The following is a 13,640-nucleotide window of genomic DNA, read 5'->3' as shown; positions in this document are numbered from 1 at the left end:
CACTTAGTGCTTAAGTTTACACCTTCCGGTAAAACCCTAAATTATTAGTTACCATTTATTGGGCATGTTCTGGGTTCCAGGAGCTGATAGTAGCTGCATATATGTTCCCATTCTCAGCAAAACCTCATAGAATGGGAATCATTACTCATATTCAGTGAAGTTAAGGGACTTAGCCAAGGTCATGGCATAGCTGTGAAGGGGCAGCAAGAGGATGGGAACTTGGGTTCCCTTTTTATAGCCTCTCATCTTTACACTAAGGCTTCCCCCTTGCATCTTGTCATTACATACCAAATCAAACTTGTGACCACATATAAACTGCATAATCATCATCACTTATGTTTGACATTTACGGTTTACTAGTTAGCTAATAGACCTTGAAGTATGACTATTCCTCATTGGTGACATATCTATGACAAAGCTTATGGTAAAAAAAATTCTAAATAATAAATAATTTTTCTTCCTCAGTGGACTCATCTAGAAAATTTGAAATGTGAACTCAAAGGGGAAAGCCCTCAATGGACCAAAAAACAAATCAAAAATCGTGGCTGAGAAAGTAGGTAAAGCAGAGTTAGAATGGGGGCCATTTGGGCATAATTAAATGGTCCTGGGATGCTGCAAGGCTTTGAAGTTCTCATTTACAATCTATTTTTCTCTGACTTCTGCTAATTTCTTACTCAACTCCTGGAATTCTTCTGCCTGTCCATCTTAATATCCACAAGCTCTGTAATGTCTCTCCTATCTTTCAGTCCTGGGATCTACAGTGACTCTGGTCAATTCAAATTAGTCACACATGAAGCTTCACGATACATAAAATTAACGTCCTGTTCCCTAACTTTAAACTCACTATATCAAGTTCACTTAGAATCAATGCTATCTTTTCCTGTAAAGTTTTCTTTTGGAGAAGGCAAGATCATTTTTCTTCAGTTGGACAGCCATTACCAAATTATTTACACATACCAAATTATATAAAGTACTTATTATATATACACCATTCTATACATATAAGATTTATAGTTTCAAAATTTTAAAATGGTGTTATTTTCTTGTTTCTGATTTTTGTTAAATAAAGAGAACATTTCCCTTGTTTACTTTATTCCATTTTCCTTTCTATTGCCCCAAAGGCAACTCATCATGATTTTTGTGTGCATCCTTCTAGACAATGCTTTGTACTTAAAAATGTATAGACATATATATACACAAAAATGCTGCCATTGAGTACATACTATGATACAACATACTTTTTTTACTCAACACCATTCTCGTGTTGACTCCTGTTTTCAGAGAGTATAATCAGAAGTAGAACTGCTGCAGGTAGGGGAATCAATATTTTAGAATAATGGGATGATCACAAATTGCTCTTCAAAGTGGCTGTGCTAGTTTAAACAACAATTCTAATGTAGAAATATTCCTCCTTCCTCATTCTTACTAGTACTTAATAAAAGATTTATTCTGGGCTGGGCACAGTGACTCACACCTGTAATCCCAGCACTTTGGGAGGCCGTGGTGGCTGGATTGCTTGAGCTCAGGAGTTCAAGACCAGCCTGGGAAACATGGCCAAATCCCATTTTTACAAAAAATACAAAACTAGCCGGGTGTGATGGCACATGCCTGTGGTCCCAGCTACTTGGGAGGCTGAGGTGGGAGAACCACCTGAGCCCAGGAAGTCGAGGCTGCAGCAAGCCATGATCGTACCACTGTACTCTAGCCTGGGCAAAGAAGTGAGACCCTGTCTCAAAAAAAAAAAAAAAAAAAAAAAAAAAAATGTATTCCGTTAAATTTTTACTCTACATGTAGTTACTGAAATTTTACAACACTCCGAGGAGAGGTTCCAAGAACGCTGAACTTGAGACAGTTCAGTCCTTAAAGTATTTACAAAAAAGCATAGGCATCTCTTCTTTAACTCTCCAGGTTGCGCAGGAGATGGCATATAGTAAGTAATCTAAACAATTTCTGAATTACACTGGGCATGTACACAAACACACATACACACACACACACATACACACACAACATGTAAGTAGCCTTATCAACTCTCGGGTAACTTAGTAAAGCCTCAAGTTACCAGATTACAAATTAAGAACAAATGTTCTTTCCTTCTCATTTAAATATGGAAAAATAATGGTTACTCTAAATGGACTCCAAAAACCAACATGTATATAAAGAAAATGATGATCTATAATGAATACTGTCACAAATTTATATTAGATAACTAAATACATAATGACATACATAAGTTGAGTATCCCTTATCTGAAATGCTTGGGACCAGAAGTGTTTTAGATTTGGGGTTTTGGGGGATTTAGGAATATCTGCACTGGTTGGGCATCCCTAATATTAAGGTCCAAAATCTTAAATGCTCCAATGAGCATTTCCTTTGACTGTCACATCAGCGCTCAAACAGATTCAGCTTTTGGAGCATTCTGGATTGGGGATATTCAACCTGTATAGAGTAATAGTTTCAAGTATATGCAAATACACACTTGTATGCAAAATAAAACTATACAGCATATGATATGATACATAATTCTCTGGGTCCAGACTCTGAACCAACCTTGCTTGGCTGTTTGGGCTTTGGTTTAATACTGATGAAGACATCAAGCTGTTCCATCAACTGTGCAATGAACTGTGGATCTACTTCAATTTCTTCCTTCATATCAAACATCAACACAAGAGGAAGACAACCCTAGAAAATGTCACAATAGAATGTTTAGGAGGTAAAAATTTAATCATTTAAACACCTGATAATTTAATACGCCTGCAAATAATGCAATATTTTACAGATTTAAAGACTAAACTGAAGTATTAAAGCTAAATTATGTAAGTTCACATAGCTTGGAGGACAGGTGTGGCATTAACGTTGAGGGGGAGAGAATCATTTCTGGATGACAAAATTATATGTCTTAAGTTTCTGTTTTTGGCCCCGGATTATTTTTATCCACTGGGCACCTTGGAAAATTCCTTTATTCTCTAACTTCAGTTTTGTTAGTTACGCTAGAAACTAGATTCTCGACTATATCAAGGGTACTAATCTTTGCTTTGCTCAATGACTTCCAGTGGTAGCTTTTGATTGTATATTGAATGAAAACTAAACATGATCAAGCATTTAAAGAGTTCCACATTTTAGCCCAGACTTGCTTGTCCAACCACAGATCTTTGTCTGTATGTCTTCCCCTTCCTCCAGGTTAGGCCAGCCTCTCAACAATCCTTTAAGAGGATCTTGTACCTTGGTATCTTAACTCAGGGGTCCCCAACCTTTTTGGTACCACAGACCGGTTTCGCAGAAGACAATTTTTTCATGGACCAGGGGAGGGGGAGGGAAGGGGGAATGGTTTCAGATGATTCAAGCACATTACATTTATTTGGCACTTTATTTCTATTATTATTACACTGTAACATATAATTAAATAATTATACAACTCACCATAATGTAAAATCAGTGGGGGGCCTGAGCTTGTTTTCCTGCAACTAGATGGTCCCATCTGGAGGTGATGGGAGACAGTGACAGATCATCAGGCATTAGATTCTCCTAAGGAGCACGCAACCTAAATCTCTTGCATGCATGGTTCACAATAGAGTTCATGCCCCTATGAGAATCTTATGCCACTGCTAATCTCACAGGAGGTGGAGCTCACGTGGTCATGTGAGCGATGGGAAGCCCCTGTTAACACACATGAAGCTTCCCTTGCTCACCTCCTGCTGTGTGGTCTAGTTCCTAACAGACCACTGACCAGTATTGGTCCGGTCCGTGTCCCGGGGATTGAGGACCCCTGTCTTAACTCATCAAAGGCATCTTCACCAATATAAATCCTACTTAACCTAATGCAGCTTAAACCTTTACTCCTTCCTGGAGTAAATTGTTACTATTGTCCCTTAACTATCTCATTTTTTAGATTTTTCTTTTCTCTAATGCTCTTCATACAGCCTCTGATCTACTGAGTCCAGGAACAATGTAATATACTTTCTCTGATGCACAGAATTTCCAGTGTTAGCCCATTGGGTACTGGAATTTGTAAATGTGTATCAGGAGAGGTTACCATTAAGCATACTAGGATTTAAATGCATTACTAAGCTGGGAACCGTGGCTCATGCCTATAATCTCAGCACTTTGGGAGGCTTAGGTGGGTGGATCACTTGAGGCCAAGAGTTTGAGATCAGCCTGGCCAACATAGTGAAACCTCACCTCTACTAATATTACAAAAATTAGCTGGGCATGGTAGCACACGACTGTAATCTCAGTTACTCCGAAGGCTGAGGCATGAGAATCACTTCAACCCAGGAGGCAGAGATTGCAGTGAGCTGAGAACACACTACTACACTCCAGCCTGAGCAACCGAGTGAGACCCTGCCTAAAATAAAATAAGAAAAAGAAATAAAATACTATGCTCTATTTATCCTGTGGAAGAAAGCGATTTTTTTTTTTTTTTTTAATGGAGTCTTGCTCTGTCGCCCAGGCTGGAGTGCAGTGGCGCGATCTCGGCTCACTGCAACCTCAGCCTCCGGGGTTCAAGCAATTCTCCTATCTCAGCCTCTCGAGTAGCTGGGATTACAGGCCTTCACCACCAGGTCCAGCTAATTTTTGTGTGTATTTTTAGTAGAGACGTGGTTTCACCACATTGGCCAGGGTGGTCTCGAACCCCCGACATTGTGATCCGCCTGCCTCAGCCTCCCAAAGTGTTGGGATTACAGGTGTAAACCACCGTGCCCGGCCAGAAAGTGATTTTTGTAAGAATAGTGCTATACAAAATGGTGATGGTATTTAAAGTATGGGTTAAAACCTTTTAATTTCTCCCTCAGTTATTTCAATGTTGTGCCATAATACGTGTCATTATTTTTGGCAGGTATGGTCAAAGTATAAATGTGGATTAATAACTGGAGAGAATATCTGAAAAATTTCACTGAACTAAAAAAGTAACATCTAAAGAACTTGTAAAGCAGAAAAAAAAATGAAGATTAATTACAACAATTCTTGGATATAAATATAAATCTGACTTGTAGTACAGTATATTAAAAATAACCTGAGAAAATAAGGTTGGTTAAAAAAAAATCATTCACAACAAATTTCTTAAAATCATGGATTACAATCTTATTAATGATTCCAACAAGTTCTCATCTGTCAGAGGAATGGACTCAACAATAAAAACTTAGATTTTCTGAAAGTTTCTCAAAAATAAACTCTGCAAGTTAATAATACTAAATGTCACACCTGAGGCTTACTGATTCAAATGCCACTAAAGGTCAAGCACTGAATGAGAGAATACAATGGTGTTTTTAATACAAATATTTGTGAGCCCAGCATCACGTCCATCCATTTTGTTACTATACGATCAACCCATACACTGGGATATTTCATTTCATCTCATTTCATTTCATTTTTCATTTTTGAAATGGAGTCTCCCTCTGTTGCCCAGGCTGGCGTGCAGTGGTGCCATCCGGGCTTACTGCAACCTCTGCTTTCTCGGTTCAAGCGATTCTCCTGCCTCAGCCTCCTGAGTAACTGGGATTACAGGCGTCCACTACTATATCAGCTAATTTTTATATTTTTAATAGAAATGAGGTACTATGTTGGCCAGGCTGGTCTCGATTTTGACCTCAAGTGATCTGCCCACCTTGGCCTCCCAAAGTGCTGGGATTACAGGCATGAGGCACCACGCCCAGTCAAGGGGTTTTAAACAAATATGGGAAGGATAGAAATATTGCAATTATAAATTAGAAGTAGTAAAGTAGTATTGAATTATAACATATAACTTGGCTTTTCTTCCTTCAATAAGTGACACTCCAATTTGTGGCTTAAATAGTATTTTTTAATTGTATCAAAGATTTATGAAATATACAAATGTTTTGGGCTGACAAAATTTGTCTTTGATGGTGAAATTTAAATAGTATTTTTACTTTTCTGTTTAAACAGAAGACTTTTTTTTTTCCAAATATAAACTGCACACTAACATTACAGGTCAGATGAAAACAGTCACCTTCCATCCTTTCCACAAAATGTAGTCCATTATTTCACTATAATGTCTTCCGTGTTTAGTCTAAGTTAAAAAGAAAACACTGAAATAAAATTACATATGCAATGAAATCGAACCTGTTGAGGCACTATGAACCTTACTCTTCTAGTTTATTTCCTTTTAGCAAGAAACTTCTTTATTTGATGAGGCTGCCAAAGTGCCTTCCTAAATATCACATTAGTACAGTGGGTGCAAAAACATGCACTGTATCCAAAGAGGTTTAAAGAAATTGTAACACTTATTTCAGTAACCTTACCATGAGATATTGCCTTGCAAGACAGACAGACTCAATAGTGCCCTGGAGGTAGACGGTGGATTTCTTTTGTGGATTACTGGGATCAGGAAAGTGGATCTGAGCACCTGTTCTCTGCATGATATGTTTGATGTTGCTCCCATTTCGACCCATCATAAAGAGATGATGTTGAGCTGCAATATCTAGTTGTGTGCTCACAGGAATAGCTGATGCTAAGCTCCCAGCAAGATGTTCTAAAAGCATGGCAGTTCCTTCCTAAGAGAAAAGGGTGGGAAGGAAATCATCCTATACATTAACTGTCCATATAGAGGAAAAGATTCTATTGCATTTCTAACAGCTATGGAAAAATACAGCATATTTTGCAAACCAAAATGTAGAATGAAGGAAAATTCTAGAAATCAAATTAGTCTAATATTCTTTAAAAATAAAACCCATATAATTTGTACAGATAGGATGTGCAGAATTATCAGAATAATTTACCTTCACAGCACTAGTGTTATTCTGAGATCCTCGTACTATGACAGTAGCACCATACATTCGGGAACGCTGTTTAAATGATACTGAAATATTGTACGTTTGTGATATATGCTGAATAGAGGGGGAGTTAGGATCAGGAACTGGTTGAAGAATTCCAGCAATTGGTAGCTCAAACATCAGCACCAAAGGAAGCAGCTCCTAAAATGAAATGATGAGAATCCAAAGCAGAGAGTTAAAGCATTAGACATTCAGACATGTGTATCATTCATTGATTCTTTTCTGAAGATGGAGGCTGAGGCAGGAGAATGGCGTAAACCTGGGAGGCGGAGCTTGCAGTGAGCTGAGATCCGGCCACTGCACTCCAGCCTGGGTGACAGAGCGAGACTCCGTCTCAAAAAAAAAAAAATAAATAAAACATAAACTGCCCTTATAGATACTAAGTTTAGCTACATTATATAAAGTTTTTTTTTTTTCTTTTTTTTTGAGTCAGAGTCTTGCTCTGTCACCCAGGCTGGAGAGCAGTGGTGTCATCCCAGCTCACTACCGCCTCAACCTCCTAGGCTCAAGTGATCCTCTCACCTTGGCTTCCTGAATAGTGGGACTACAGGCATGTGCCACTGTATCTGGCTAATGTTTTTAAATGTTTTGTAGAGACAGACGGGGTCTTGCTATATTGTCCAGGCTGGCCACGAACTCCTGGCCTCAAGTGATCCTCCTGCCTTGGCCTCCCAAAGTGCTGGGATTATAGGTGTGAGCCACCACAACTGGCCTACAAGTGTTTTTAAATGATGGGAGCCTTTTGTGAAACCTGAGAGTTTGTAACTCACATTTCCTGTGACATTTTTTCCTTAGGTCTCTTTATGATCATTGAATAAAAACTAGAAAAACGGAGTCAGATAAAATCCAGAACATCTCTGAGAAACATTTTCAATGAAAAAAGTTTATAAATAACATAGAAACTCACTTTTTGAACATATACAATAAACATTTAAATAATGAATGCTATGATAGATATTAAAATAACTTTTGCCACTATTTTCTACTGATTTAACATGATTTGGTTATAAAATGATAAATTATTATATTTTTAAGGTCTTATAATGCAAATGTTGCTGACATCAATTTACAATGTTAAATAAATAGTTACCCGAATTCTCACTCGGGCAGATTCTACTCCTGCTGGTTGTCCCGCTATAGATACCTATAAAAGGAGGAAAATACAGGGTTAGATTTATTTTAATCAAACTCACATCTGCTTTTCCAGATAATCTATATGCTTGCTACCAAAAGTGTCATCCAGGGACAAATACAGAGGTATTATCCAGAAACCTGTTAAAAATAAAGGATCTCAGGCCCCCATCCAGACCTGCTTAATCAGAATTTGCATTTTAACGAGATCCTCAGGTAATCTGTGTCAACTGATCTGTTTCACCCACTGGACTTACTGAAAGCCCCACAGCCCCAGGAGATCATCCTGCCCTCTTTATAATTACTCTTGTTCACTGCATTTTCACCCTGCATACCAGATACATATCAATATTCAATGACAGAGCTACACTAGGTTCTGAAAATAGTGAACTTCTTCCAAACAAGATGGTACATATTCTTTGCTCCAACATCTACCTGGAGATTTCTTCTGAAATCTCCTGGGCCTTCCCATGACCCACTGACTCAAGTTGTCAGTCTTGGCATTGTAGTGGGGGTACAGGAGCTCCAGGACACTGCTCTTAGGGCCAATGGTCATGCCATACCAGTTTTTAAATAATCTGAATATTGTTTTTGCTTTTTACTATAGCTTTCTGTCTAGTCTCTTATGCACACTTCCCACTGTCACCATTAGTCCCTGTGGAGAAAAGATTACTTATTCATCTGTGGGTGACAGTTTCTAGTATTGTGACTAGTTTAGAAGACAGAATACTTCCAAATATCACAAATAGTACTATCTGTTCTTCAAGTACTGAAACTGCTTGCATGAGGACAGGTGAGTTCCATTGACTGCCAAACAGAAGAACTAGCACAAATGTGTATAAACTAGAGAGACATAATTAAGGCAATGTAAGAAGTCAGGCAGTATTGAATGCACTGCTCCTCAGAAGGTGATCTGGTATGCCATGGAGGTACCTACTTCTAGGTCTCTGTAGACAGAACCAGGCAATGGATAGGTTTCTGGACTAGGCAAACTTCCAGGTCCTAAACGATATGCTCTCTCAGCCTTTCTTTAAGGTTCTGTTTTGTGGCCATTACATTTTCCACTATTTTTTATCAATGATTTCAAGATCAAGACCTGGCCCATCTACAACTCATCTCCTCAAAAAATCAAAGCACCTTCAATCTCCTTGCAGCAAGTTGTACAATCTACACTATATGTCATCTATGTGATTTTTTTTTTGTCTCACCTCTCACAAAAAAAGATAGGCAAACTGAAAATTAAGGCTGTAATTCATCCCATAAAAGTTCATGTGAAAAGACAAACCACCTGGTTGCTTTTTTCTGCTTGGTTATTCCTGTTGGAATCTGGAAAGTGGATATGGCATCCAGTTTCTTCCATCACTTTTTTAATATTGTTGCCACCTTTGCCGATTACATGTGAATGTTCTGTGTGTGAAACATCCATCTTCAAAGTGACTCGATTGCTCTATGTGAAAATAATGTATTATTACTTGATGCATGAAAAAGAAAAGAATGACATCCTAAATGCCTTTCCCTCAAGGGAATGGTATTAGCAAAAAGTGAGTCAGTGGGAAATATTATGAATTTCTTAATAAGATCATCTTAATCTATAAATGTTCTCCTGCTATTCATTTCTCTGATTATGAAAAAAGAAATTCTCATTTTAAGACAGATTTATCAGAAGAAATAGAAAAATTTATTTTTATCAAGATAATTTTTTGGGAAAGAAGTCTTTAAATGAAGTCAGTTACAGTTAACAGATAAATTACTCAGTCTGTCTTTAAAGACATTATTCATGAAACATTTAATCCAAATAACTAAAAGCAGATGAAAACACAATTACAAGATTGAAGATATGCATGCTAGTGGGACTGTATAACTAAGATGATACAAAACTAGAAATGATAAACCTCACAACTGTGAATAAAGAAGTTTTTACAATCGCCGCTTTCACAACTCCTATATTACTATATATTGAACTTTACAAAGTAGATCTATTACTCTTACTGGTAGAAAGAAGGGAGAAAGAGATCACAAAGTGCAAATAACTGGCCACAAAATGGCTTAAATAAAGAAATTCAAAGTACATTAGTTACATTAAAGCAAAATGGAAACTTCTAAGACATAATAAATAAAAATGCTGTGGTCATATTGGACTATATTTAATTTGGGGAATTTAGTGCTGTAAAATCATAAAGACTGACATAAAATCCTTTCTCATTTAGAAGACTGCTACTGAAATTATTCAGTCTTTAAGAAGTAAAATCAAAATATCAAAATATGTTAAAAATAATTTTAACCTTGCGAATTCTTAAATTTTAAATTTATGCCCATTAAATATATTTCGATTTTTAAGTTCAGTGCTTTCAGTTTAACCTTTAAAACACACACAAAAAATCAACCCCCTTTTCCCGAAGAAAATTCTAAACTATTCAATAATTCAAAATAACTATTCAATAAACTATTCAATAATTATTCAGGGGAGTAATGTTTTAAAAACCATTTTGAAGAAAACCAACAAAGAACAGAAAGAAAGAATGAAAACAAAAGCGATCAGAGATGATTCTAATGAAATGCCAGGTGGCAAGACAAAGTGGCTAAGAATGAGACAGCCTGGATTTGAATCCCACCTCTCCACTTAACTGGCTCTAGGGTCCTGAACAAATTACTTAATACCTTTATGCTGAGTCAGTTACGAGGATCAAACAAACTAATATGTGTAAAATGTAGAGTACTTAGCAAAGTGCCTGGTATACAATAAGTACCTGGTATACAATAAGTGATTTAGATGTGTTTGTTAAAGAAAATAAATTCTCACAAATGAGTATAAATTTTTACATATTTAAATTTCCCTGTTATCTCTCTCTATATATAATTAGAGGCAGAGAGAGAGAGAGAAAGAGACAGCACGTGATCACAAAGAAGAAAGCATCAAATTTCATGCCATTACACACATCCAACACAGAGCTATGTAGAAGATCATTTTGGTATTCTACTGACATCATAAAAGCAAATAATCTAATTCCTACAATCCTATTACTTACTCTATATTAATCAGGGCCAATTTCTATTTCTGAAGATGTACATGTGTACATATATACACATACATACACAACACATACATATGTATGTAGATATAGGTATATATAGTTGTGTGTGTGTATGTATAGTTCAATTACCCAGCATGAGAGAACCTATTCAAATATTAAACAGAACTTTACATCCACTGTAGAATCACATGTGCTTATCTTAAAACCCACCATTACTTTCTCCTGGTTTTTCTTCTCCAAATGGTTCTTTCATAACGGCATGAAGTAGCCCTTGCAGAGACAAGGTTCTGACATCTGAGTGTCCTTAACATTCACTTACTTTTGTGTCTAAGACAGACATGATCATTTCCTTGGCTTCTTTAACATCTTCTTTCTTTCCAGAAACCTTAATATGGGGATCTATAAGAAATAAGAAATAAAAGGCTTGTGCGAAAGTCCCAAGCTCTGTTTAAAATTGTTTTAAAAACTGTTTTAAAATTGACTTTAGAACATAAGAGGTTCCATAATAAACTCAATATTTGGAGTTTACCATTATTATAAAATTCTAGGTGTGTTATTGTAGTAACAACAGGAATACGGAAAATGCCCAAGTTTTCATTTATCTGTGACTTTCTTCCTTAAAATTAGCTTAACCATTTAAATTTACATCTCTTTTTTCAAAATAAGTATATCATAAAATTGCAAATTAAAAATAGCATAATTTTTAATAAACTGGATTTATTAATTGAGCTCCTGCTACAAGTCTCCGCCCTGTTCTAAGGGTTGAAGTGCATCAATTCACTTAATCTACAGCACAAATTCATGAGGTTGTTTACAGAGGAAACTAAAGCACAGAGTGGTTTAGTAACTTGTCCCAGAAAACCACTCAGGAGCTTGGACATTATAATCCCATGTCTTTGAACTCTGAATCCACACTTTATGCAATAATTTAAAAGACATCACTACAGTGAAGGCTAATAGAAAAAAAAAAATCTTAACTTTCATTCATGAATATTTAATTCAATATTTATCCAGAATTAGTATTGAGTGACTAATATTGTTTATTACTGCCACAAAACTTTCTATAGAAAAGCATTCATTCATTCACCAAACTTTTCTGTACTTCTATTCTACTATGTGCCAAGCACTGTTCCAGGGACGAGAGAATAGATAAGTAAAGAAGAAAGATCCCTGTCCACAAAGAATTAGTCCACATTAACTAATTAATAATTAGATAATCAGAACATACATGTTATGAAAAAAGAAAAAGGAGAGCAAGACAAAAAGATGAGGAAGTACCAGCTATGAGAGAGTCTTGAGGAGTATCAGACTTCATAGAGAAAAGGAGATCTGAGTCAAGGCTTAAAGGAGGTAAGACACTTGGCTGAGCTGGAACCTTCCAGGTAGAGGGAGATATCAGAGCCAAAGCCTCAGGGTGTGGACTAGCCTTCTTAATTCCCTCTTCAATCAGGTTTTCAAGTTGCCCAGCAATCCCGGTATTCCCTTATTTTACAGGTCAGTCTAACACAGACCAATATCATTCTAGGATAAGTCAAAAGTTCTGTACTCATTAACTTCATGATAAAACTGAATAACATAGAGATAATTCATTATGATTATCATAACCACTGATCATGTCTCAACCTTACTGAGTGCCTACAATGTACTGACTTCTTGTCTAAGTCTTTTGTGTCCTGTACTATGCATCAAGTCAGCGAAGAGTCAGTAAATGTTTACTGAGAACCTTTCACACCTTTCACAATTTACCGCCAGTTCTGCCTGAATCCTTTAACTCCTAAAGCATATATTCTTTAGGATAAGGAATGACAATCACTGGCTGGGGATTTTATCTAAACCACACATACTCCCCTGACACTGTGATCTCCCACCCCCATCCCACAGCCCAGGTGAAAATGCCACAGAAAGCATATATTCTTATGTTGCAATTGGGCAATTGCCACTCCCCTCACCAAGAAAAGAGGGAGGAAGGAAAGAAGGGAGGAAACCATTTTTCTTAAAGCTACCCACTGTTAGGACCAGGATGGTAAAATCACAGTTAATAATGGTGCACCAATCTTCAGAGTTCAGGAATGCCTCTGGCCTCCCGGGGAGATGTCCAGCAACTGTGCTTAATTTGAGTCTCTGTCACCACCTCCAGCCCCCACCCTTTCCTGGTGGCTGCTCGTGGTCTCAAGCACCCTTCCTTACCCTATTTTGTAATCCCTCCCCTGACACTTAACCTGTCACAGGGACACTGTGAAGGTCAAAGGTCTTAAGAGTAGTTAAAACTTTCCAAAATGTTAAGCATCAGTTATTATGAAATGAGGGGCCTAACAGCAAGGCACAAGGGGTGTCTGACCGACATAAGTTAGGAGAGAGCCCAACAGCATCTCATTCCCATTGCTTGCTCTCTAATGCATCCGAACAAGAACCAAGACTGCCCTTTCTCTATTACACTCTAGCCAACTTTGATCACACTTAAGTAAACAGACAGATCATTTTATTCAATAATTCTTATTTCGTCCATAATAACTTAAAGGAGGTAAGACACTTGGCTGAGCTGGAACCTTCCAGGTAGAGGGAGATATCACAGTCAAAGCCTCAGGTTGGGGACTAGCCTCTTTAATTCCCTCTTCAATCAGGTTTTCAGGTTGCTGTCTACTTTCAATCAGGTTTTAAAGAGCTGCCTACCTTCAAAATTTCACTC

General features: G+C 37.2%; 1 protein-coding gene across 3 annotated transcripts in view; it reads right to left on the bottom strand.

Moving 5' to 3' along the window:
* The window catches only part of BICC1 (BicC family RNA binding protein 1), a 328,457-nt gene that overhangs the window by 36,992 nt on the left and 277,825 nt on the right, over window positions 1–13,640 (bottom strand). For all 3 annotated transcript variants that reach the window (XM_030941415.1, XM_030941416.1, XM_030941417.1), the window contains exons 4-9: window positions 11,274–11,353; window positions 9,211–9,369; window positions 7,882–7,935; window positions 6,738–6,932; window positions 6,261–6,512; window positions 2,551–2,682 (exon numbers count right to left, since the gene is read on the bottom strand). In XM_030941415.1, the coding sequence (XP_030797275.1) occupies window positions 2,551–2,682; window positions 6,261–6,512; window positions 6,738–6,932; window positions 7,882–7,935; window positions 9,211–9,369; window positions 11,274–11,353 (872 nt within the window). The remainder of the gene's footprint in view (window positions 1–2,550; window positions 2,683–6,260; window positions 6,513–6,737; window positions 6,933–7,881; window positions 7,936–9,210; window positions 9,370–11,273; window positions 11,354–13,640) is intronic.

The sequence above is a fragment of the Rhinopithecus roxellana genome, chromosome 11 (genome assembly GCF_007565055.1).
Source record: "Rhinopithecus roxellana isolate Shanxi Qingling chromosome 11, ASM756505v1, whole genome shotgun sequence".
Lineage (NCBI taxonomy): Eukaryota > Metazoa > Chordata > Mammalia > Primates > Cercopithecidae > Rhinopithecus > Rhinopithecus roxellana.
Note: the sequence above shows the minus strand (reverse complement) of the source record. Positions and strands in the feature narration are given on the sequence as shown.